The following is a 26,152-nucleotide window of genomic DNA, read 5'->3' on the forward strand; positions in this document are numbered from 1 at the left end:
ACTATTCCTAAGCATAATTTTATCATGAAAACGATTGCAAGAATCGTGGCATATTGTATTTTAAGTACTGTTAACTAGGAAGGCGGTGCCTTTTCAAGTACTAGAGCAAATAAATGTTATACAACCTAATTGTTACTGAAAAGTAAAAAAAAATACAAAAAAAAAAAATTCCCCAACCAACCAAACAACACCCAACAAACCAATAAGAAACAAAAAGCCAAAACAAAACAGGATAAGATGCACTGAAAGATTACAACCACAAAAAAAAATTAATGGATAAGTAACCAAGTTTTCAAATTTTAATAAGCAATTACTTGATTATGGTAGGTTAAATATCCTTACAAGTAGTTCTGCTGTTGCAAGGCTTGCTCACCTAGCAGAAGAAGCAGCAGCAGACACAGCAGCTGGCAAATAAGGCCAGGGGAAACACACACCCAAAACAAGGGAGACCTTCCTCTTCAAGGAATGTTGGTTGGCCTACACCAAAATATTTGCAGAGCTGAACCATCCTTATCCGTCCATATGTACGGACATGATGTCTATACACTGAACACAGGTGATTTGTCTTAGGGCAGTAGTAATTGGGTAAAATTCAATGGGCTACTGGAAAAGAGCAAGTAATTGTTTCCTGCCCATGAATTAGAGGCCCCACACTGCAAAAGAAAATGACAAGATCATGCACAAAGAGGTTAGTTTAGAAATCTTTAGGAAATACTGAGAAAGGTTTTTGGATGACTGATTTTTTTGGGAGCAAAAAAAATTCACATCTCTCATCTATTTTCCTCTTTTACACTAAGCTATAACTCTCCTCTGTAATCCTCCTGACGAACAAAGGTGTTTATGTAAGCTAGGTGTAACACTGCTGCATGATCTATACTTTTATTATAAAATCAGCTGAGGACAATATTTTACCTCCTGATAAGGAGTCATCAGCATATTGTCATGCTGAAATTCAAAAAATTAGAAATATTTTAATGCAATTTCTGGTTTTAAAGTCTATGACTACAATTGAAAAATTCTGAGGATGAACAGTCACAGAGAATGCTAAGGTGATGAAACAACAGCAGCTCAGAAAAAAACATTTAGGTAAAGGTCTTTCTTTAAAAAAACACCTAACCATGTACTAGTTTGGAAGTGTACATAATTTTTTTGCTTTTTGCTTATCCTGTTTAAAAAAAACCAAATAATTACCATGAGGTCTTTTGGTCTACTGGGAGGGAAAAAAAATATTCAGTAAGTGAACAAGTGGCAAGTTTTGAAAAGGAAAATGCCAACTGCCCTAGTAGGTAATTTCTAGATAGCCCTGTAATTTTGCTATCCTAAATACCACATGACATGAAGAAAAAGTGAACTCTCATCAGGAGTGCTGATGAGGACAGCAGGCAATAAAAGGAAGCCCTCAGGAGCACTCAGTTGGTGTGGCCCAGCAGTGTGGAGAGGCTGAAGCAATGGTGTGTCTGGGGCAGACCTCTCCCACCAAGTGTTGGAATGTTGGGGGACACAAGACAGACAATGGACTTTGGACCTGGTTAACATAAGAGATTTGATAACAGGATGCCTTGGCAAAAGCAAACAGAACTTTGAAAATTAGACCTGGATTGCAAGAAGATTAAATCAAACATGTTTACCAGGAAAAGAAAATCCCATTAAACTCTGCAAGCAAGAGATTCTGTTATATGCATAAGTTTGTTTATGTGATTTTAACCTAATCATTGCAGTACACATTACTAGTCTCCCTGCAATAGTATATAAGTGTTTGTGTCCCACAATAAAATCAGATTCTGATCACCAAGTCAGTCTCCTCGTCTCTCTCCATCGCCGACATCCGAGCTGCTCCTGCCACACAGAGGAGCAGGCACTTGCAGGGCACAAGCCAGACGGGTGCTCAGCTGCCTCTGCCTGAGGCTGGGTGAGACATGGTCCAGCCAGCATGATTACAGGCATTTCACTGAACCCCTTTGCCCTACATATTTTCCCTTTTTTTGTTTGTTTGGTTATAATTTTCCCCCAAAAGTAACTGCTTTCAAGTGCCGATAATTTGTTTTCACAGGAATTGTAAGGTGGGAACATTCTCTGTAAAAATATTTATTTTAAAATATTTCTTCTTTTTATTTATTATAAAAAAGAGTATAACCTCACAACAATCATATTTTACACAAGAGGTTTATGATTAATGTCATAATCATTTATATCACATCTGGAGACTGTTATAAATAACATTCAATGAATAAATTGTTAAACTGTGATGGTTCCAAAAACTTCAAAACATTAAGACATGCCTGTTCCCCTGAGTCTACCACTCTCTTTAGCAAAATAAACAAGATGTTGCACTTTTGAATATCTTGGAAAATTACTTTCAGTCTTCCATTTCTACATGAAGTCCCCACTGTTCCTTGAACTGCAGGAGATACATTTCTTGGTCCTCAGGTGATTCACCAGATACCCCTTTGTTATAGAGTCTGAGCAAAATTCCATCTTTGTTGGGATCATCATACTTGAATAGTCCTTCACACATCTGATTTTCAACACTGGACAAAGTAGGAATATACAGTCTTCCACTGTCAGGATCCCAATCAACCAATATGGTCTGCATACCTTCTTTCTCTGTGAGGCCCTGTGTGTTTTTTTCCAGATGATGATAGGATGCCTGCCCAGACTTCTCAGTATCCAGGTCCATGAATTCGATATGGGTCTCACTTGGCAATTCATCTGCTGCATCAACCACCTTCAAATCAAGTTCCTCTGTTTTCTGTCCCAAACAAAGGTGTGCCACCTGTATCTCTAGCTGGGGGGAATAGGGCTGTCCTGTTCCCATATCAACCAAGTCCCCCAAAGCAACCTGTGGCTCACCCTGTAGCCCCCCAGGGGCAGAAAATATCCCTCCTAGTTTCTGACCAGGACTGAAATCTTCAGTCCTTACATCATGCTCATACTCCACAACCTCTGCATTTTTATCTCTCCAAGTATTCTGTGTTCCAGACCGGCCATGAGATGCCCAGTTTCCAGTTTGGTTCCCTTCCACTAAAGCATCCTCTTTGAGTGAAATCTCTTCACATGAAAAATCAAGCAAATATTTTGCTTTCAGCACCTGTTCAGAAGGCAAATCCCTCCCTTCAGTGTCATTGTAAGCAGTGTTAGAATGGGGACTTTTCCTTTCTGACAGATGTCTGGATTCCTCACAGTCATCCCCATCAACAGTGATAAGGTTAAGCACCATTTTTTCACTTGGTATGAAAACCCATTCCTTGCATTTGTCAGTGTACTCCAACACCTGCAAAGTAAGAAATATATTGAGGGAAGTTCAATAAAAAAAACATGTTGATACTTCTTATACTACCTTATAGTTTTAAAATATAATGCTAGGTTAGACCTTATTAGGAGGTTATTTCAACTTAGGGAAGAAGAAAGTTCATCATAGAAACATTTAACAGTGTCAATATGCTCTCCTTTTTTTATTCTATTTAATGTAAAATTATATTATAATCAGTTTTAATATCTCTTTCCCCCTCTTCCTGATGTCAAAATAATGGTTGGAACAATTCTGTCAAATACAGGTTTTGCTTCCAAACCAGCATAAACTCTCATGACTTCAGAGAAAACATCAGTCTTTGTCCTTGGAACAAGGATTACTGAATCCATTCCATTCCTTTTAACCAGTGAAGAGAAAATGTAGTAACAACCAGTTCCCACAAGCAGTGTCAGGTAACATGTTCGTGTATAACTTACAGAGAATAAAATAATACCAGGTTTTCTTTCAGAGAGGGAGCTACACATCAGGCTGAAGCACAGTGTACAGAGCCTGTACTGTGTAGTCTGCCACATGCTGCTTTTATGAATCTGTGCAAAATCATCAAATTAAACTGTAGGGATCTTTCTGAAACGAGTAAAATTTTTGACAGGAATCAGCATTGTGTGGGCATTGGTGGAGTGAATACAAAAACAACCAGGAGGTGCATTTCAGTGCTTTCAAGCTTGAATGGAAGACTAAGACCACTAATTGATGTACCAAGTAGGTACATCTGAAAAGTCACACAGGTCAGAAATGCTGGACCAAACAAACAGTTTATTCTATGTCCCCCCAGCCAAACAGGGTGCCCATGTGGAACAGTCTGTATTTTGGGAAAGCCAGAGAGCATCATTAAAATACCAGGGCTATATTCATTTGTTACCTTAACATTGACTGAATCCAGGGGTGGAGAAATCAAATTGAAGCTCCATTATGGTCATTAAAAAGTACAATGAACATAAAAATAATCCCAAATTCAAATGACATTTTTATTAGAGAAAAAACTCCCCGAGTTAGGATTTTAGTCTGCGACTGATTGGGAATTTTTCACTAAGTAGCCCTTCATGCTCTTTGACTTTAAAGAGCTCTGTCCTGTTAGCTCCCCAAGAGACCAAGCTATCTCCCCATACCATGACCTGCATCCCAGGAACAAAACATAAAGAACAAGACAGAAACAGACTTTTTACAAGGGCCTGTAGTGACAAGGGACAATGGTTTTAAAATGAAAGAGGTTCATTTAGACTGAATATAAAGAATAAATTCTTTACTGTGAGTGTGGTGAGGCACTGGAATATGCTTCCCAAGAAGCTGTGGATGCCCCATAAGGGCAAGTGCTCAAAGGCAGGTTGGATGGAGCTTTAAGCAACCTGATCTAGGGGCAGATGTCCTTGCCCATGTCAGAGTGGTTGAACTAGATATCTTTGAAGGCCCCTACAAACCCAAACCACTCTGTGATTGCATGGTCCTGTAATCCAACCAGTGTCCCCTCAAGTGCAGGAGGTATTTCTGTGCACATCTGAACACACAGCAGCAGTGGCTGCTCCAATCCTTCTGAGCCCTTCTGCATTCACAGTCCCTCTGTGAAGATTTCTCCTGTCACCTCTGCACTTCTCTAATCTTCCTCAGCAAGATCAGCATGTTGAAACCAACTCCCTTGTATCTCCTATCCCACGGTGTCATGCAGACTGGATTAACACTGAAGTCTGCATTCATTATTATAATTGCATGTTTATGGTTGAGCAACTTGCTTAAAGACACCTGTCAGAAAGTTCTATTGAGATCATGAGCTGGAAACCAGTAACATTTCATAGACTTCGAGTATTCTATCTAAAAATCAACAAATTTTGCCGCACTAAGAAATTTGAGAACTTTTTTTTGCAAAAAGTGTATTTGAGCTGTCTAAATAACAGAATGTGTTTATACATTTTTGGGCGTTAAGAGATGGTACAGTATTTTAAAGTATTCTAGAAATCCAGGTTAAATTTTCTGTATGATGCACATGTGTTAAATCCTTCACAATCACAATTAAATGGAAAAATCTGGTAATACCCAGTAATAGTCCAAGAAAACATCATGCTGTTTCTGTACTGTTTAATTGTCTTCCCTTCTTGTTTCTGAATTCAACAAATTAATAACTTTTGTCCAACTGACTTTACATAGTGCTTCATCTTAGATAAATTTACAGAGTTCTGACACCCTGACAGACCTAGTGCCTTAAGTCACTGCTTAAGGCAATGACTCTTCCAAAACCAATGGCTCTGTTCTGATCATTGCAAACTTGAGCTATTAATCTGTTTTTCTAGCACGTAATAACCCTTGATGTGGCTTTCTTCTCTTGATCTCAGAGGCAACTACAGCTTTTATTTGGAGCTACCCACAGGTTCCTCCAAGCCTGTTTGGACCCCTGGAAAACACACAGCTCTGCTGGAGTTCCAAGGTTGGCAGTGACCTCCTGCAACAAAAGACACTCACCAGGTTTGTTGGATGTTTTTGTTTGTGGATGTGAATATACTTGTGCACCCAACAGCATGCCACAGAAGTAAAAAGGAGAGCCAGCATGGTAGGCATAATATATCCAAATGCGATTGTTATAGTCTCATCTTCTGTTTTATCTGTTAATAAAACAAAAGTTTTCATTGTAACAAACAACTTGTTAAGGTATGTGGACAGTAATGTGAGCATTCACCCCATTGCATTTTGGATACAGAATGCAAATGTTTTAGATAAACAAGGAATTTGCAGGAAATGAAAAAATATATATTTGAGTTGCAGGACAATTATTATTATTGTCTAAATGATAAATTAAATTCTATAAAGAAGTAATAATATCTCCCTTAGGTTCTCCTGTTGATAACTTCAGAATGACCCAGCTCTGCTACCCCCAAACAGCATTCAAGGAGAAAAAATATTCTCTATGCACTAAAACTCAAAGAATGCAAGTAATTTTCTTCAGAGGTACTGATGTACCTTCCAGTCAGTCCCAGCTATGCTTTATTAGAGGCAAAGCTTTCATTGGTACAAGTGCACAGAGAAGGGAAAAACCATGCTAATTATCACTCTCAAAATGGATACCTAAAAAACTCACAAATTCAATCATCATGGTTTTTCTAACTTGCATCTTCTTTTTTTTTTTATTTGCCACCTCATACATACCTTTCAGTGTTGTAATGCAATGTTCTTTGGAAAAGCCACTGTCCAAAACTGGTGTGGGTACCTGTATCTGTGCACTGACACAATAAGCTGTTCCAGGTTCTAACCACGGCACAACCAAGGTGTTGTTGCTGATGGAGAAGAACCACTGGAAGACATTAAAAATATTTTCCTCCCTTTAACTCCTGAGCTACAGAAAGGTCACGAGCATGCACATTTTCTAGAAAGGTTGGTACTCTAAGAGCTGCCAGCTGCATCCTTTTCCTACAAATGCAATCAACATCAAAGTTACTTGTTAAGTCACATCCTCTCTGATTATTTTCTCTTCCCATCAAAGATTCTTGTACCACCACTGAACAATTTCATGCTTCATATGCATTACGACCATCGGCCACTACTGGCTCACATTCCTGTGGTGATGTTGCATCACTCCAGCCCTGTTCTCACACACACACCCATGACAGGCACATAGTATGGTTCCACAAAGTATTTCAAACTGGGATGTTCTGGAAAAGCCAGGAGCCTTAGGGTAACAGAATTTATGTAAACCTTGGAGTCCAAAGTAAAGTTATTGCTATATTTCCTGCACCTTTGTGAAAATAATGTCAACAAACCAGCCAAACAAACAAACACAACCAACCAATCCACATTTGTCTACTACAGGTTTGCTAATCTTGGCATTTCAAGAAGCACAGAGCACAGATTGAACAGCAGCAGTTCCACAGCCTTGTCAAAGCTTACCCGCTTCTTTGTTTTTTTGTTGAGGACAGACACATTGTACTGTAGGCCAGGATACACCTGAAGCAGAGATATGGATTCTTCCTCTGGACTTCTCTTCCACTTCTCAGGAGCAGTCAAAACGATTGAGATAGATCTGTCAGTAGAAGATACACTTACCATGGGTGGATCTATTTTAGCTGGAAAAATGAACATGTACAAAAAGCAGTCAAATTCAGCAGAGGCACACTGGTTTGACCAGTTTCATCAAATCGATCATATTACATTACTGCAATGACTGGGGGAGTCTAAGTAGAGAATTGAAAATTTTATTTATATTGGTAGAAAAATATTTGTTTAGATAACTAAGAGGATTTTTACAGTAAGAAAGTGAACGTTGACTTGGAATTTTGCCAAGGAATTCCTGTGACTTTACAGGATAAACAACCTTGAAACTCAATTTGCTAAAATAGGCTGAATTACCAGTATATTCTTAGATTATCTGGCACAGATAAGAAATATTGGGCTCTAGAATATGCTTGCTGATTGGTTTGATAAAGCCTTTTCAAAATCAGAGTCATTTATACTGCGAATGTGCCACAGATTTTATTTGCCTTGAGTAAGGCTTTACCATACCATTAAAAAGAATTCAGTATATACCAGACTCTATATATATATCTCCAAATTCTGATTTTATTATTTCAATTACTTCTGTCAAAAGCAGAATATAAGAATAAATGTGAAACAACTGAAAAAAGATGTAACTTCACGCTGAAATTAAAATATTATACACTGTGAAGGCCCATGCAGTGTGAGCACACATTGTTAATCAAGGCCATTGAACATCTGGCTGTGTGCTTAGCTCTCCTTACTGTCTGTTAGAGGGTTGAATCGTGTGGTCTCCATCCAGTCAGAGCATGCCCCATTTAGGAATGCTTTGACACTTGCATAGTATTGCTCTTCGTAGTCAGAGGTCTCATTGGAGAGGTCACACCATGTTCTGTTTATATTTTTGCATTCTGGCTTTCTAATCCATTTTCCAACACCGTATCTATATTGAAAAGAAAGAGAAAGATGCTGTACAAAGACTATTTCCAATATATTAGTCGCCTCATAATATAATTTTCTCTGTTTTAATATGGCTGATAACACAGTTTCTGTATTTAGCAGAAATTTCAAGGAATCCCAGCTTCAGCTGAGATGAAGAGCAAGACTTCCACAAGTTTTTAATGAAAAATAAATTAGAATAGGCCTTATCCAGAAGAAGCCAGGTGAAACTAACTGGGATGTTAGTGACACCAACCTAAGTCAAAGTTTGCCTGTGCAGACCAGGTATCTCTCAATATCAGTCTGTACAGATTTAGCATAAATTCTAAACACACAATAATTAGTTATATGGATAATTATTTATATGGAAACAAAGAGTGCAGTCAGAATGGTCAGTGACACATCCTCAATATGGATACAGATGATGATCAGGGTCTCCAAGATGAATGACAGGAGACTACTCATTCCTGCCTGACCCTTTATTTTCTAGTTTAACAGAAAGACACAACTGGAACACAATGAATTTCAAAACCCTACTTGTTGAAAAAAGGCCATATATCTGTTACCAACAATGCCTTGGTGCTGACCAGCTCTTGTACACTGGTAGAACAAACCAAGATTTCCTTGGAAAATTCCTGTTTGGATTTGCTCAGACATTCCTGCTCCTTAAATTCACATTAAGAATTCCCCCTCTGGCTGCTAATTAGTAAGGGCATGTGGCAGCTTCTGCCAGATCACTCACCAGCATTTCCTATCTCAAGGCCTTACTCTCCTGGATAGACAGAGGCACCTGAGTGCTTTTGTGCTCAGTGAAAGATGGAGATGGCCATACCTCTGGCAACAGACTCCTCATGGACCAGCTGGCCCTTCAGAGCCAGTGCAGCCAGTTCTCTCTGAACATTTTACCTCCTGTACAAGTCTTGGTTGATTTCTTGCAGTAACCATGAGGGAGTGGAGCCTGGAGCTCCATGGGCATGGCCAAAACCCTAATGCTCTTAGATGCCATCTTTTGTCAATGCTAGGGGCACAGGAGAAGGACTCTCTCTCTATTCCAGGAGGAAAAGTGTCCCTTTCCCATGCAGGAAGCATGCCAGATGGAGCAGTGTTGATAAAACTGGTCCTGACCAGAGGGAACTGTTTAGGTGGCACAGGTTGAGCTCTGCACTCTCTCTTTTGTACATTTTTATCATTAATATTGCTGCTGTCACTGCTCATTGTCTTATTGCTGTTTCCAGTAAATGGTTCTTATCTCCATGCGTGATCTTTGCCTTTTGTGCTTCCAGCTGGAGGTGGAGGGGAAGCAAGTGGCACCATGGATTTTTTTCCAGAACTTCTGTTGTCATTTTATTGCAGGGGTTCCATACTGTTGTCTCCTAACACAGAAGTTTCTTATCTTCTTGGTATTTCTTGTGGGTAGCTCCTCAGAGCACTGACTCTTCTTCTTCACAAAGCAGCCAACTGACCCCAGTTCCCTTCTCACCCAGCCACCCCCCTCTTTTATAGCACTCTTCTTCTCACTGGTTACAGCTGTGGCCTGTTAAAGTCAGGCCTGTTCCTAATCTCTGATAATTGGCCCAGCTGCAACTCCTAAGGGGTAAGATTACTTTCTACACTATCTTTATTTTCTTATATTCTATCCCCCTACAAACTTCTGAATTGGAGAACACCATTCCTAAACCATGACAATAATTATTGTTCACTCTGTAACTGCTGAGCACTCTTAAGTTACAGGAAACGTCTAGAGACCGACATTCCTTTTAGTGTTCCAAAAATGTTCCTAGATTGAGGGAAGTGTAAATGTTAAAGACTGGGAGCATTACATAATCTGTGACAATGGTGCTACACATATTTAGAAGCCAAACTTCTGTCACTGGCCTTCAGAATGACACAGTGCTCTTTCACTGGGAATAAAGGAAATGGAGTCTGGTTCTCATGCAAATTCCTTGATACCCTTGATACTAAGGTGCAGACCTTGACAATGTAAGGGCCTGATTCCAACCACAATGCTTGGTAACAATGCACAATTGTTTTTGTACAATGCTTGGTAACATCAGTGGATTTTCTCCTAGAGAGGCTTGCTGGATCAGAATAAATCTGGGGGAGTGGGTCTGTCAGGAAAGAGCAATGACACATTGGGTATTATTAATATCGATTGAATCATACATCTCCATATCCATTTAAGTATGTACAGAGGATGTATGCAGACAGATACCAGTCCACAGCAGTTATTCTTCATCCTCTCTCATTTTAGGAGGAATGCCTCTGAAAGCTTCCATAGTATTCGAATGTTGCTTCCTACACTTCTTTTGTAGGAAGAATATCCTTGTACATTTTTTAACTTAGTGTGAAGTAAACAGTGCCAGAAGCAGAAATTAAAAAACCACACTGCTTAAGTCTAGCTCACACTTTAGTTCTTTCTTTAAATCAGCAATACTTTATGAAGCTGGGTTTTCTTTTTAAATCATTATTTAAAATGCTAAAATAAAAGTCAGTGGGAGATAAACAAGTCAACTTACACTGTGTATTTCACCTTGTAGAATACTCCATCACCTGTTCCTTCTGGTGCTGACCAGTGAAGGACATTCTTCATATTTACAGATTCAAAACGGACATTCCTAGGGTTGGGCAAAGAACAATACAACTCTCCTGAGAAAGAAAATAAGAAAGGAACAACATGCACTAAGAATCAGCAAATGCATACACTCCCAAAGTAGCCAACACGGTTATTTTTAAAAAGTTATCTTTTTTAGCATTCAAAGTGTAATGTGGTTGGCTGAGGGAAATGAATTTTTTTACAAGTGTCCCCACCTAGTGCAGTCTCAAATTCCATCTTTACGAATGTGTTTTTTCTCTAGCAAAAATGGTTTTGCCATTTATGGCAGGCATGGAAATATTCAGGGACTGGAAGCTAAAACTAGAAATGCTTGGCCTAGAAGAGACACACATTTTTAAAATTACAGCTGCATTTGGATATCACAGAAAATTTAACACTGAAAAATTTTAAAATATCCTTAATACTTTACTAGAATCTTCTTGTAGCTGAGTGGATTTTTAAAAGGCAAACCAGGCATTTTCAAAAAAGACACACAGAATGTACTGCAAACACAGCTTAACAAATTGAAGTATGACTTTATTCTGAAGAATTGGACTGGATGATCACAATAGCCCCAGTGTCATTTGACCATCCCTTTTGATTCTCTAGAAAGTGAAAAGCAAACATCTACTGTAAGGTCATACATCTGACTTGCTATTAATTGCACCAGCTTTTGAAATTAATAAACAGGCAAATTTTGGTATCCTGAGAACACAGTTTCAGATCTTTCTGATATCCACCTCTAATCTAATAAATATCATGAAGGCACCCACATTGCTAAATTGGTTGCAAAACGAAGCCTGTGGGCCCAGGGGAAGAGTCCCAAGTTCAAAGTTATGACTCAAGCCTCAGCTATTCCTGCCATGCTCTGGGGGGAGCAACCCTGAGTTGCCACTGCTGGGAAGGAGCTTCCCATTGCATGCAGCCACAAGAGCATAATAGGGAAGAGAAAAAGCAACTCTGTGGTTTTTCAGGACTTTTCAAAACCCTTTAATCTCCTTTTCCAGGAATGCAATTCTAGTTCTTGAGATAACAAAATGAGGCAAAGAAAATGGGAAATAAAATAAACCTGTTCAAATGAATAGTCCTTGAGCTCTTACTTCTGTAAGCAGACCTTAGGGTGTTTTTGTAGTATATTTTGCTATTACTAGAGGAATAGTGTACATTCTCCTGTATACATAACTATAGTTGCTTTTGTAAGCAAAAGCCACCACCATTTTCCTGATTAATGTGCAGACTTGTATCTGTCTTTGGTCCAAAGAGTAGAAGATTTTTTTCTCTTCAATACATTTATTAAAACAATCTCCTTGCAGTTCTGTAGAGACTTCAAACAGTCTCCATGCAAACTCTTGGTTTTCCAAGCCTCTAGCTGCTCATTGAGGCTGCACTGGTATATACATTCATCTGTATCTTCAGATCATAACACTGTTCATCTAAGATATTTCTAATACTGCTCTCTTTTATCTTTAGCATTTAGACAGCATTCAGAGGCTTCCATGTTCTAGTCAGAGAACAAGTTTCGTCAGGTATAGTCCTTAGGGCAAGCTTATCTATTTACAAAAAGTAGAAAGTCCCATTTCCTTGACACTTGGATGCAGAAATATCCCATGACAATCAGCCTGTAAGACCTCAAACTATAGGCTAGGTAGCAACATAAAAAAGTTCCAGGGTGCCAGGGGATATAAAAGCAGCAATAGGAATTCTCCAGGAGTTTGCCTTATTCTAACACTTGCTTCCAAGTGGGAGATACAGAATCTAGAAAATCAAAGGCTTTCATTTCACCTAAATAAATGTCCTCTGCAATTGCTTTAAGTGAATCCAAATGTAAAGACGAAGCTGACCAGGAGAGCTGAGAAAGTTGTTTGCCTGTACCTTTCCATATTTGTCCACCCTTATTTTAAAATATTTTTATTCCTCAAGCACATTTTAAAGTAGTAAAAGTCAGTAAGAGTGAGTTTGGCTGTTGATTAAAACATTTTTCAACTATTAACATGTAAAACTGGCTCTTTGAAATCTTAATTTTTTTTTTAAATTTTAATTTCTCTCCTCCCACTGTGGTTTCTGCTGTGGTAGATGAAGTTTCAAAACACAAACAGACTGCAGCAGAGGAGCCAATCTCAGCATGCAGAAGCCACAGATTATATCTTTACAAGATCTAAAGCATTACAACACTGCTGGTGTGCTCCCACCTACCCCAGCTCAGTGAGATTTGGAAGGCAAAGGGACTGAGACCGTTAACTTTCTATGAGATGCAAAACCAGAGATTTGGTTTCTATTTCTGGTTTTGCCCCTTTAGTAAAAGGCTCCTGCCCTTGCAATAAATTGTGCAAGTTAGTTATACCACAATTCTGCATGTGTAAACAAGAATAAAGCTAGCATACTCTCCTATGTCTCCAGGAAGAGTTAAGAATAAGTTCCTTCATGTCTGTTTGGTGATTGATAGTATCAGGAGGCATGTGTAGAGAATAGATCATACATAGAACTTGAATGTTCCACAGTTATCAGTCAGGAAGGAATTCAAGTATATGCAACAGCTGCATGTCTCAGTCTTTTAACCTGTCTTCAGTCTTTCAGTTTCTGGTCTTTAAACACATGACATCCAGTCATATTGCGATTTTATTTACATTTATCGGGATTCATGGCATGGGTGTCACATAGAGCATTTTCAGTTTGTAATGGCCTAAGAGTAGAAACCAGTCACCCATGTTACTTTGCTAGGTTTAGTCTGTCACAGTGATTGCTAGCAATGGCTGTCATTCACTTTCCATTTCACTTTTTTTTTACAGCTAAATCACTTCATTAAATCATTGCATGGGAAAAAATGAAACCCTTATTACTGTCTTTGGAAAGGCTGTAAATCAAACCTTGAGTAAAATCATTGTTTACATCTTCATGAGTGACACCTGGACTGGAAATAAAGTAATAATACAGGCTTGCAACCTTCACCACAAGGAACAGCAAAGTCCTGTTCTTAGAACAAGCTATAGCGAGACTCTCCAAAACAGATGTGACTTAGCCTGAAAACACCTTTGCATGTGAGTGAAAAACCCCACTGACGTCAGTGACATTACTCACATGAGTAAAAGTCTGCATGGCAGGTGCTTCATCTTCTCTTTATGAAATCACCAGCCAGGTTTAAAAACCTGGTCAGTTTTAATCACTCAGAGCTCCCTGCCAAGTACATGCCTTGCTCAAGTCAGTACTGCTCAAAGCTCAGTTCTGGTTATAGCCACATCTATCTATTTACACACATGCACAGACACATAGATACAGACACAAGGATAAACACACAGAAATTCCATGTGACAACCATTCCCCATTCAGTACATCTGTGCTTTACCTGCCAGGACGTCCCCCTGCCTGTCTTGGTGACAAACAGCTGTGCTTAATGGCAGTGCTGCAGAACAAATACAGTGCAGCTACCCATGTCCTCTGGCTCTAAACAGATTTTTTAGCTTTGAACTTCAGTTGGGTAACCCAGCAGCTGCAAAGCACAGAAATATATAAATACAGAAAAATTTAGATTATTTTTTCTGCACAGGGCCAAAAATTTTTGGGTGGGGAGAAGGCAGAGGACCCACTGAAAGCTGACCTATAGTTGCCTCCTGTGTGACCACTGCTGTTTACTGTAGCCCTCTCAAGCAGAGTGATCATCTGCTGTATTTTACTGTGGCATGGCACAGAGGTGCAAACACCAAATTATCCTATCAAATACAGCAACAAAGAAGATCACAGAACCTTCTAGACAGCTGCCGGATACAGTTTAAGACAGTGAGTGATGTGGAAAGCATTAATATAGAAAGATGAGCCTTACTGCAACAGTCTTGTCCTCCCCTACAGTCATTTCAGAATTCAATCAAAAGAGGAACTGCTTTTCTGACAATGGCAGAGACTTGGGCTTCAACTGTGGTCATATTTTCTTATACAAAAGTGGCCCTTGGGAGCACCTCCAATGGAAGGAAACCTTCGTGCTGGGTACCAAATTTGTGGGCATTACTACAGCTGTGCCTCAGCATTTGCAGCTGCTGCTTTAACGCCATGGATTGAATCCCCTCTTACACACCTCAGAGAGGGGACAGCCTTTCAAACAGGCTGAGTCCCTGATTTTCCTTTTCCCACTGGTAGCTTAGACCCACCAGTGAAGCATCAAGCAATTAAGGATCACTCTAGGATACCTTGCTTCTGGCAACAAATGCTCTAAGCCACTGGTCTTTCTTTAGTCTTTCAGTTCAACTTTGGGTGACTTCCATCATATTCCTATGAAATCTTGTTGGCTCCTCCTGTGCTGTTGCTCTTCATTTTTTGAGGCTTTTTTTCTCTTTTCTTTCTCCAGCTCATCTGTTTTGATGGTTGTGTTGTTCTTGGTGAAAAACAGTCCCTCAAACACATGGCTAAGTATAACATAAAAATAAAAATGGTCGTACTCAGAGAAAATGTCCATTCAGCATCATGTTCAGTGTTCTTCACAAGCAGAGTGTTGGGGCTGTACTTTCTGGTACATCTTCAGCTCCAGGAAAGTCAGCACTGGCCATGCAGGAATGCAAGGGAGTGCACCAAGTGGTAAACAGGGGGACTGAGCCAAAGCTGGAGATCATAAGTTACACAGAGAAAGGAGTACACTTTAGCCAACTTATTACTTACTCATCATCTTAGCAACAATTTAAACAAATGAGTATGCTTGTTAAAAATTAAGCGATCCTTAAAGTTTTTCTCTGTGCAGATTCTTTTTGACTCAAGCTCACCAGACCAAATAATGAGGAAGAGAAGAAAGAGCAGGAGGAGGATGAGGAGGAGGAGGATGATGAATGAGGAGGAGAGGTACAGAGGAGCCCTTACAGCTCAGCTGCCTTTCTCATGGTGGGTTGCTGGAACTTGGGTGTCGCAGGGCGTGAAGTCAGGTTAGTGAAACCCTCTGACTTGAGTGGTGCTGGTGGGAATGTGGGGAGGAGCACAGAGGTGATTTCCTGTTCAAGTCATAGCAGCACTCGAGAGCTAACCACAAAGCACGCTCTGCTCTCCCACAAGAGGAGCCCACCACTCCCACCACAGCCTGCTCAGAGGGGGCACAGGGGAGAAAGACAGGGACAGAAAGGCAAACATAAGGCTGCATGAAAACCAGGTGGTGGGGCAGATGAAAAAACTTGAGGGAAGAGGTGGGGAAATATGGGAAAAGGATGAGACTGGGGCACATGGGGTTTGTTTTTCAAGAAATGGGCAGGCTGCCACTGGAAACAGGTGAGCCTGAGGAGGTAATTTCGTCACAGTGTGAGTGGAAATACAGCCAGAAGAACTGCAGATACAGAAGTGGGACTGAAGCTGTGGCTTGCCCTGACAGGCTCTCCTCCTCCATGGGAAGCCTTGCCGTTATTTATCCAAACCCTGCCCTAACTTACCAAAACACTTCTAAAGAGAATATTGGCCAAAGGACATTTCAGACTCAGTCCAGAAACACCCAGCCTCAGAAAGGAGGAGAAATTCTTTGCAGTCCACTGAAGGTTTGTTAGGAGAGAGGTGGAGAGGACCATGGCAGCTGACACCCATTCCTTTTTGCTACCATGTATGAAATACAATAAACTGAACTTTCTTTCCACTGTGTTGAAAGTTTGCAAATACAAGAGCAGAGCTCCCACCACCTTCCCCATGCCCTGCTGCAAACACCTTTGCTTGATGCACTCTAGCAGGCGAAAGTTATTGCAGGTATGTTTTCTATTAATTCTGTGTGACCAATACTGGCCTAAAACAAGCAAACAAGGTGAGTAAAATTCAAGGTGGGTTTTTATTAAATTAGCCACAGCCTTTTCAAGGCTTTCAGAGTTGTAATCTGAGATGCTGACTGAGGTGTTTTGTGCTTGATGGTTTGATTTGGTTCCAGTGTGGTTCTTTTTGTTTTGTTTTTAATTTAAAATGGAAAGAGGTTTTGTTAAGTTTGGCATACAAAACCATTTTTTGTCAAAAAGAACTACACTAATTTTAAAAACCCTGTGGTGGCACAATGCCATGATGTGGTAGCTGTTTTTTGAAACACATGCTTTGAAATTATTTGAAATACTGAAAATTGCCTGTTTAGTGTTTAGTGTTGAGGTTTTTCTTTTCTACCTTGAACATGTTTAGCACTACCAAATTATTACTGCTTAGATCAATCACATTGAACAGCCAAGAAAATGCAAGCTTAGTTAGAATACCTCTGAAATCTTATATTTGTTTTTGAAAGTATCCAAGAGTTAAGCTTTCTATTTGAAATATTGTAAAATTTATGCTCTGTGACAGTTATCAGCCAAATTGCCATACACAACATTTTGGTACACTCCTAATCCATCTTTACATAAAATATCTATCTTTTACATATAAACTGAACCAAAATGATTTTTGGCTTTCATCATTCAGCACTGACTAACTGCTACTAGGTAACAACAATCCAATTACAACTAACAATATTATATTTATTGCCTAATAGATGTTGCTCCTTGCTCTGTGACCTACTGATGGCTTTTCTAGAAAAGAGATTTTGCTTTTCTTGGGAGTCAAAAAAATTTTAATTAGTGAAATCCACAATTCTGAATCCACATTTTGCCTTGGACAGGAGATTGAATGCAAGATTGATGGGGGGTGAGCACTTGCCTTCCTTTATGAGGGAAAGGCAATCCTAAGAAGATGAAAGTTGAACACCTTCTGCGCCTGAGATCTGAGAGGAAGGACCAACAATCTCTGAAAGCTTGTAATGCCTCACCTCCCTCAGGGAATGCCTCTGGGAAGGAACTGTTTGCAGAGAACTCCTGGGGCACCTCTCCATTGGTGAAAGACTGAACAGAAATGTGGTGCCTCCAAGCAATATCCCAAGTTACTGGCACACCAAGTACAAAGAAAAGGGCTGTATGTTATTTTAAATTCTATCTAGGAATAGTCCTGAGCTCCAAAATTCAGGCTCTTACAAAGTTAAGCTTCTTAAAATATGGGAGCTCTTGTTGGTCTCATAAAAGATCGCTTTTCTCTCCCTTACTTGCAGATAATCAGTAAAACTTCTCAGGGAGAACTCAATCAGAAGAAATCTTTACAAGCCAAAACTACAAAACCAAACATAAACAGGAACTACACACACACACAAATGACTTATCCTAACCACTTGTTTCTCTTGGAATTAAGACTATAAAGGTCACTAGACAACAAGAGCCACGGAAAGGAATGGTTCTCAGCTACAGTGGTGAAACTGAGTGTTTGCACAGGGAACTGCAATACACATCTAATTTTGGGCTTTAATCACAAATCCCAACAGTGTTGGAAGTGCCTCTGAGGAATGAACTACCTCCTTTAACCATTTCCATCCATAATTATCAGGCAATAAGAGTTTGAGGAATCACACACAAAGCCAAGAACTAGGGCTAGGTCTCAGTGTTGTCTAGAATAGCCTGGCATGAGATTGGAAGCTGGAGATGAGAAGGTAAGGATGAGCCTTTAAGCTATATCAACTCCTTCATGTACTGCACTTCTTCTTAAGCCAATATTCATTTTTATTTATTTCTATGTTACATTTACTCCTCTTTCCTTCATAGTAGCAGAGAGCAAGGAAATATTGTGCAAAAACACCAAGCTCAACCCCTCCATCTACTTCCACTTTTATTACTGAAGGCTTATGCTCTCTCTGGTAAGCACACAAATTACCACCAACACACATGTATTTCAATCCTGCAAAGTATATAGACATGTACTGGGTTATACAAAATACTATGTGCACAAAATTTTCAAGCCAAGAGTTCAAAAAATCATTAAAAAAATTTTACAATTTTCCCCCCACTGCTTTTCCTATATCTAGCCTTTTATTCTGTATTTCCCAGAACAAGTTCAAAAGAGATGTTTTGTACATTCCAGTACAGTTCTAGTAACTGTGAAAGAAAACACATAGAAATTTGCTTAAAGGGAGGCCTGAAGCTGCTTTTTAAACTACTATTTATTAGTAAAAATATGACAAAGTGGAATATGAAGATGATTGGAAATTAAATCAGGTGTGTCAATGCAGAACAAGCAACTTACATTGCTATTAGAAAACATTAAAAAGGGGAAACATTCAAGGTTGTATCATATGAAATGTAGTTGATATAGCCACATATCAGCTCCAGGGGGATGTAAGGCTGGATGTATGCTAGCAAGGACTGCTACCCAGCATAAGCAGGTCTGTTACATTAAAATGTACTGAGAAAACCTTGTCTGCATTATATACATTTCAGGTTTTTGCATTTTAACATTGGACCAGCTGTACTTGCACTCGACACATTGATGAAGCACATCTTCAATGGCAGCTTCATCCACAAGAAATCGAATTCCAAGACAGTAACAGAAATTATTGAGATTTGCTTCAAAATCACATACCTTACCTGAATGAAAATAGTAAAATATGCCTTAAATAAATCAAAATGCTTCTAGTTTTGCAGTACAGCATTAAGGTTCATTTCCCTTTCCTCAGGATAAGGATACACTGTAGTAGCAAGTGCATTCTTTCTTCTGTATGGATCTACAAGAGAGAGACAGGACTCTACGGGCCAAGGATTTCAAGGTTTCTCTAACTGCAGAAGAATGTGGTTAGGGAAACCTCCCATAAAAGCAAGCAGAAGGATTTAAGATGAAGCTTGGTAAGTTAATAGACTAGTATTCTACCACTTAGAAAATTCAGGCTGTTCCTTCATATCCTTATCAGTTCCTCACAAAAATTGCTAAAGACTTCCCTGTGGTAAAGAGGAACATGCTTGAACATGCTTGAACATTCTTGATCCCACTGATTTAAAAAAAAATTCCATTTTATTTCACATTTTCTGCACTTTTTTATTTGTTCTACAGTACAGATTTTTAAATGGTTGAGTGAAACCAATTAATAGAAAACCCCAATTGCAATGACAAGTGAAATCTTTATCCTTGCTCAGATAGTCTGTTAGGTACAGTTCATAGACAGCAGGGCCTGAAAACAGTTAGAGACTGCTGGAACAGTAGGTGTAATCCACAAAGGGTAAAATCGTACCCACTAACACCTCACAGTGAAAACAAAAGTTGTTTTGCAAAGGTCAAGCTATAATTTAGTGTTTAAATGCTGCTGCTGAGGAGTTCAGAAAGTTACTTGACAAGAGATCCCAAGGAGACAGGCACAGGACAGATCCCGTAAGATGTAAGAATCTGAGTCTGCAAAGTCCTGCTGTAAAACTGCTTTTCGTGGCACTTGTGTCCTGGTTTCTTCTGTTAGAACAAAGAATCCAAAGGGGACTCCTCTACCCTATCACTTCACTTCAGAGAAAGCACACAAGCACTGCTGTGACAGTTCTATGCTTCATATAATTTCTTACATTATTAGCAAAATACTGCCAACATTTACTGACATTCATGGTCTCACACTGAAAAATGTGTGAGATGAAAATGGAAGCTCAAAGCCTTCAGTGACAGGCGCAGCTCTCCCTTCCCTGCTAGTATTGCTGACTGTCAACAAATCCCTGAAATCACGTCCACGTAAAACCTCAGGAATGTGCAAACAGATTCCCTTCTGCCTTGAGCAACCACTAGACAAAGGCAGCATAACCCCCTGGACATTTTTCTAAACTTTCTTTGGAATCAAAACCAGTAGCAAACACATTTTAAAGGTTTTTTAAATGGTAACTGAATGCCAGTTGTACAGATTTTCCACAACACTCTGCACTGATGACCATCAGACTTAAATAAGATGAAAATTATGTGGTCAGTTACTTAAAAAGAAGCTGGCATTGATCCCTCTGAAAGCAAATAAAAATCACTGATGCATAGTGGAGTAGTTTATCAAAAGAGTTAGCTGGGACACAGTAGTCGTGCTTGAAGGCATTCAGGTTGTGGAGAACTCTCCTCACTACCTTCCAGCTCTCACAGGATCAGAAAGTTTTGCTGTAGAGTTAAACGGGAGCAGACTCTGCATTTATGCATTGAGTTTTGGAGGCAACACTCGCAGCAGAGAACAAAAGCATTAAAGCAGAGTAGGTTTCTTAGAAGATCAGCTAATGCTTCCAATGCCTCACTCCATTTTTTAACTGGAGATACACAAAAAAAGAGAAATAACACGTGATTTTAACAGCAGCAGGTGACTCCCCCTGCACACACGATCCAGGCTACAGTTTATGAGCTCATTCCCGCTGGGTAACATCCTTGACCATGCCGAGACAGTTCGCTCTTTGAGCTGCTCCCACAGCCCCCTCCAGCTGCCACCTTTTTTGCTCCCTCTGTCTCTCGTGCTTTGATGCCCCCATATGATAGAGTCAGCAGGTGAGAGATGGGACTGGGAGCCACTCAGGACTGTAACCCACCAGCTGAGTATCTCTGCCAAAACCCCATCCTGACTTTTGTGTTAATCTGGCTCTTGACTGCTCAGTTAGACTCCTGAGGGTGGTGCCTGTCAAACAGAAAAGAACCTACAAACACCAAAGGTATTTGGGGAATTACCCAAACGCGTATAATAAGAACTATCTCAAGAGCACGCTATCAACTTAAGAGCTGACAGCAAAATCAGTGCAGAGCTTCCTAAAACCTAATTCCAGCGAAAAGGAAAAGATGAAGCGACATTACAGAAATAGCCAGCTCTCCTCCTCCAGCCAAACCACGAGCACCGAAGGCCCAGCTGTCTGGGGCGGAGGGGAGCTGCGGGAGCAGAGTCCCGGCTCCCAGCCAGGCAGGGATGCTGTCCCGGGCACCCACCTGTCCCGGCTCCCGCTCCCAGCCGGGTAGGGATGGTGTCCCGGGCACCCACCTGTCCCTGCTCCCGCTCCCGGCCGGGCAGGGATGCTGTCCCCGGCACCCACCTGTCCCTGCTCCAGCTCCCGGCCGGGCAGGGATGCTGTCCCCGGCACCCACCTGTCCCGGCTCCCGCTCCCGGCCGGGCAGGGATGCTGTTCCCGGGCACCCACCTGTGCGCGCCGCGGGGCTCGGACGCAGCAGCAGCGGCAGCAGCGACAGCGCCAGCAGCCCGGCGCCCATCGGGGCCGCATCTCCCGGTCCGGGCGCCCCTTCGCGCCGCGCAGGGGCCGGCAGGACCGGGCAGGTGGGAGGAGGGAGGAGGAGCCGGGCGGTGCCGCTCCCGCGGGGCCCTGCGGACGGGACGGGACGGGACGGGCGGGGAGGAGCTGCGGGACGCGGGGAGCGCCCGATGCCGCCCCGACACCGCCTCCAAGCTGCGGGGTGGTTTCTCCTGCATCCCTCAGCGCTTTCACTGATGAATAACTCTCCCTCGAAACCACCGTGAGACATGAGTGGGATGCTCTTGCACACCTCATTTTTTTCTTTTTTTTTTTTTTTTCTTAGAGGAAAATGAAGGCTAACGTGGTATATCTCTGAGTGTTCAAAGATACGATTTTCCCCACTACTTCGCATTTAATTGTGTATTTGAAGATGGAAAGAGGCTATGGAGTCTCCATGCTTGGAGACGCTCAAAATCCACCTGACAGAGCTGAGCATCCTGTTCCACCTGGCCCCGGTTGGAGTAGGGGGGCTGCAGAGGCACATTCCCACCTCAGCATCTCTGGACTCGTGAGAAATAACATGTTTTTGCTGCTAACAGAGCTCTCGCTGAGGGTGGAGCTGCTCAGTGCAGCCCTCACTGAGAGCAGGAGGTGAGGGGACCTGAAAGTGTGCCCACACTGAATACTTGGGGAGGCGCTGGCAGCTGAAGGTGCTGAGACATCAGCCCTTCTTCCCTTAGACGGATCCCTGCCAGCTCCTTTCCTGCCAAATGACCTGATTTGCTGTCCTCCCACTTGTTACGTTCCCTTCACGTTTACCTTCTCCATCTTGGCAAACTTTTGCCAGTTTTTGTTCTCTTAATCCTTTCATCACTAGCCATTTCCCTCAGGCCTTTCTGTATAAAAGGAGTATTATGCAAACAAGAGCCGGGTGTCAACAAAACTGCTACAGATCAATCCACTGAAGTGATGGGTTGACTGGTAAAACAAGAGGCTGTCTTTGGAAATTATTGTCTTGCTTGTTTATCTAATTCTAATTTGCAGAAGATGAGGAACTGTACATGGTGCATATATATAGTAATATATATTGTAAGTATATATATCCATATAGACATTTACACTATAGTGAAGCTCCTGATGGACCTCTCTCCCCAGTAGCTGTTTCTGTCTGTTCTACTTTTTTTTTTTTTTTTTTTGTCTAAAATAAACGATATACATAAGAAATTAATGATAGAAGAATCTCATTTTAGCAGGACAGGATCTCTCTCACTTATGTTACAGCAAATTTGCATATAGCCCTTAACTTCTGCAGATTTGCTCCAGCTTGATTGTACACAAGAGTGGCTAGGAGTAGAATTTAACTGTTCTACAAGGTGACTAAAAGATTGACTAGGGTGAAGAATTTATTGTTTATTATAAAAAAATAGTTTAATAAGTTAATTCAGATATACAATGGAAAAATTCAGAAGAACATTTAGGATTATGTATCATAAATGTTTTAAAAAAAAATCCAATCCTTGACATTTTGATTTATTCCCCTTTTTACCTGCGTGTTGAAATGGTGTTTGGATAAGCTTCTGCCTTTGTCAAATGAGTGTGAGAAAGAGATGATAATCTTTCCTGATAAGATTCTATGTTACAGGTGTTCAGGAGCAGTTTACCTCTCCAAGGAACCTTGCTGGTAGGCTTGAGGGGTTTTTCTCACCTGACATCCTTAGTCTCAGAAGCCCAGCAGGAGGGAGGAAATTCTGGGTTTGCTAGGGTGAGGAGTGTTAACCAGTGTAAGACCAGCTTGATTGCATCAATCTGGGACTGCAAGTGCCCTTTTTGATTTTCTTTCTCTCTCCCTGATCACAGAAGCTGCAGCTTGAATCAAGTCATAGCTGTGCTTTTCAACAATCTCCCTCTCATTCTCAGTACCATTCAAATTTCTGAGAAGTATGTTTATTTTGCAGAACAGTGTACACACAGCTTTTGGCTCCTACACTACCTGTAATCCCAGACTCCTTTCTCAGTCTCAGTTGCTGTTGGTAATTTCATTGGAAATTTGCCTGAGTGGGGCTGGCAGTGTCTGGTCTTGCGTTTCTGCCAATTGATGGTGATATGTTGGCTGTGCTTGGGTGGTGACTGAGCTGGGTGCGTTGGCAGGTGAAGAGTGAGGTAGATGGACTGCACAGATATTTCTACAGACCGTATTTCTTTTCTGCAAGCAATAAGAAAAGCCCTGTTTGAACAAAATAGAGTTGCAGTCAAGATCATCACATCCTAGATGCATCCCACTGGATCTGGGCCTGCTATCAGTGAAGACAAGAACTTTTCTGAGACTTTTCCTCCTGACAGCAAATAGAGAGATGGTCTCAGAAAATTGAGGGCCCATGCTTTACTCTGTAAATAGTTTAGCTCAAGAGTGTAAATGAAAGAATCATTTCAATGCATACAGCATCAGACATTGCCAAATGTATTCAATAAGAACAACATAAGAACTAGAAGGACCTGAAAGCTTCAGACATGTGCCCACAATCCAATCTAGCCTTGCACAACTGATCTTTCTATGGAAATTTTTAAATTTTTGCAATTTAAGATGCAGGTAGGCTGCTTTGAACAATTTTTCTATTATATGTGGAAAAGATAAATGCTCTTGCTCAGTGTTGTTATTATATAGCAAGAGTTCTATTATCAAGACATTGCAAGGCTTCCATATTGCTAGAGTTTCATACCTGCTTAATATTTCTTATAGGATCTCCTCCAGGCACTGACTCTTCCTTATCCTTGCAGGAACCAACTGATTCCAGTTCCTCCTCAGCCAACCAATCCATTCTTCTATAACACTCTTCTTATTGGTTGCAGCTGTGGCCTGTTAAAATCAGGCCTGCTCCTAATCCTTAATAATTGGCTCAGCTTCAACTCTTTAGGGGGGGAAGGTTACATTTTATACCACCTTCATTTACTTATATTCTATCCCCCTACAGCTCAGAAAATGTTTCAGAAAGTTTTTGCCTTTGCATTCTTTCAACAGAACAGTAGCAGTGTACTATTCTTCAGAGGAACTTAAAGTGCTTGAAAGCACTAAAAGGTGCTATCAGACTTATGTTTTGAAATCCAGATGTAGAACTGAGAAAGGTGCAGTTTGTGTGTTTTGTGCTCACTGCAGGAACAAATCTGTGTCTTGTGTAACCTGACCAACCACTTTGCAAGTCGTAAGAGGGATTTTTAGGTATAACCAATTGGTTTAGGGTTAGATTGGGGTGCTTTTTTTCTGATACGGTACAGTTTTGTGTCTCTCATATTTGTAACATGCTTTTGCCTACTCATCAGTTCTCTGTTGTTGAATCTGTATTCTGCCAGCCAGGTTAAAACTCAGGTGCAGGCCACTAGGTTTTTCCACTAGGTGCAATCAAGAGGCACTGGTCTTGCTGTTCAGCTCAGCAGAGGATTGATGGCAAGGTGTCTCTTTTGCTAATCCTGATACTTGTTGTTTTGCCAGCTAGTGCCTCTGACACTGTTCACATTGATGAGAAGACTGCCTGGCTGCTGGCTTTGCTGCCCTCTGTGCTGTTATTTAAAAACTTCTAGGGAAGTCTCCAAAGGAAAATAAAGCAGAGCTCATTTATTTGTGATACTTCCTTTCTGATTATGAAATTCACTCACATTTTGAAGATAAATGTATACTTAGGCAACAATAAGTTAAATAACATTTTCCCTTTTCTGATGTATGAATTTATCAGAGTTCTCTTTCAAAGAGAAAACTGAGAGTGAATTGATATTGTTCTGAGTGTTATGGAAGAGAGTTTTGAGTGATGATTCATGTTCCTCCTGACAGAGTTTATAGTTTATTCCTCATGCTGCAGTAGTTTCAGTGTAACAACAGTTACTCATCTTCCCCCATTAAGTACCTCTTGTGAAAGTGATTCTTCATACTCATTTACTAAAATATTTGTCATTTACCCTAAAAGATTTATATAAAAGTTCACAATTTTCAAGGTATGCAAAACAGTACAGTTATTTTCAGTCATAGGCTGAAAGAAAGGGATCAGACATTTATATTTCTTTAAGACCTTGGATAAAGAGTTTAATAGATCTCATTTAAACAAATTTCTTTTTCAGAACTTTGGAAAAATAAACAGCCCAGAAAGTCCTGCTTTTGCTCACAGTGAACTGAAGCACCTTAAAAATTGCTTCTTTTCTCTTTGTAATTTGATTGACTAAACAAAATAAGTAGTCTTCACTCAAAAGTAAAACAATCAACATCAATAAAAAAACCCCATTCTTATACACAGCTGTGATTAGGAACATACCCACACAGCTGTACAGGGAACTACCTAAACTTCAAGCACAAATGAATGAGAGTAGTACATATTCTAAACTCGGATTCAGTTGGATCTTTTGCAAATGCTTTGCCTTTTATCT

General features: G+C 40.5%; 1 protein-coding gene across 2 annotated transcripts; it reads right to left on the reverse strand.

Moving 5' to 3' along the window:
* Nucleotides 1-2,139: 2,139 nt before the first annotated feature.
* Nucleotides 2,140-21,813, reverse strand: IL20RA (interleukin 20 receptor subunit alpha). 2 transcript variants are annotated; one of them, XM_059468793.1, is made up of 7 exons: nucleotides 21,695-21,813; nucleotides 10,717-10,815; nucleotides 8,026-8,204; nucleotides 7,178-7,353; nucleotides 6,440-6,584; nucleotides 5,759-5,898; nucleotides 2,140-3,271 (listed from the first exon to the last, which is right to left on the reverse strand). In XM_059468793.1, the coding sequence occupies exons 2-7, from the start codon at nucleotides 10,788-10,790 to the stop codon at nucleotides 2,357-2,359; spliced, it is 1,629 nt and encodes a 542-aa protein (XP_059324776.1). In that variant the 5' UTR covers nucleotides 10,791-10,815; nucleotides 21,695-21,813; the 3' UTR covers nucleotides 2,140-2,356. The 2 variants fall into 2 exon arrangements, with proteins under 2 accessions (XP_059324776.1, XP_059324777.1); XM_059468794.1 differs by lacking the exons at nucleotides 10,717-10,815; nucleotides 21,695-21,813 and adding an exon at nucleotides 9,033-9,134.
* Nucleotides 21,814-26,152: the final 4,339 nt, after the last annotated feature.

This window comes from Ammospiza nelsoni, chromosome 3 (genome assembly GCF_027579445.1).
Source record: "Ammospiza nelsoni isolate bAmmNel1 chromosome 3, bAmmNel1.pri, whole genome shotgun sequence".
NCBI classification, from domain to species: domain Eukaryota; kingdom Metazoa; phylum Chordata; class Aves; order Passeriformes; family Passerellidae; genus Ammospiza; species Ammospiza nelsoni.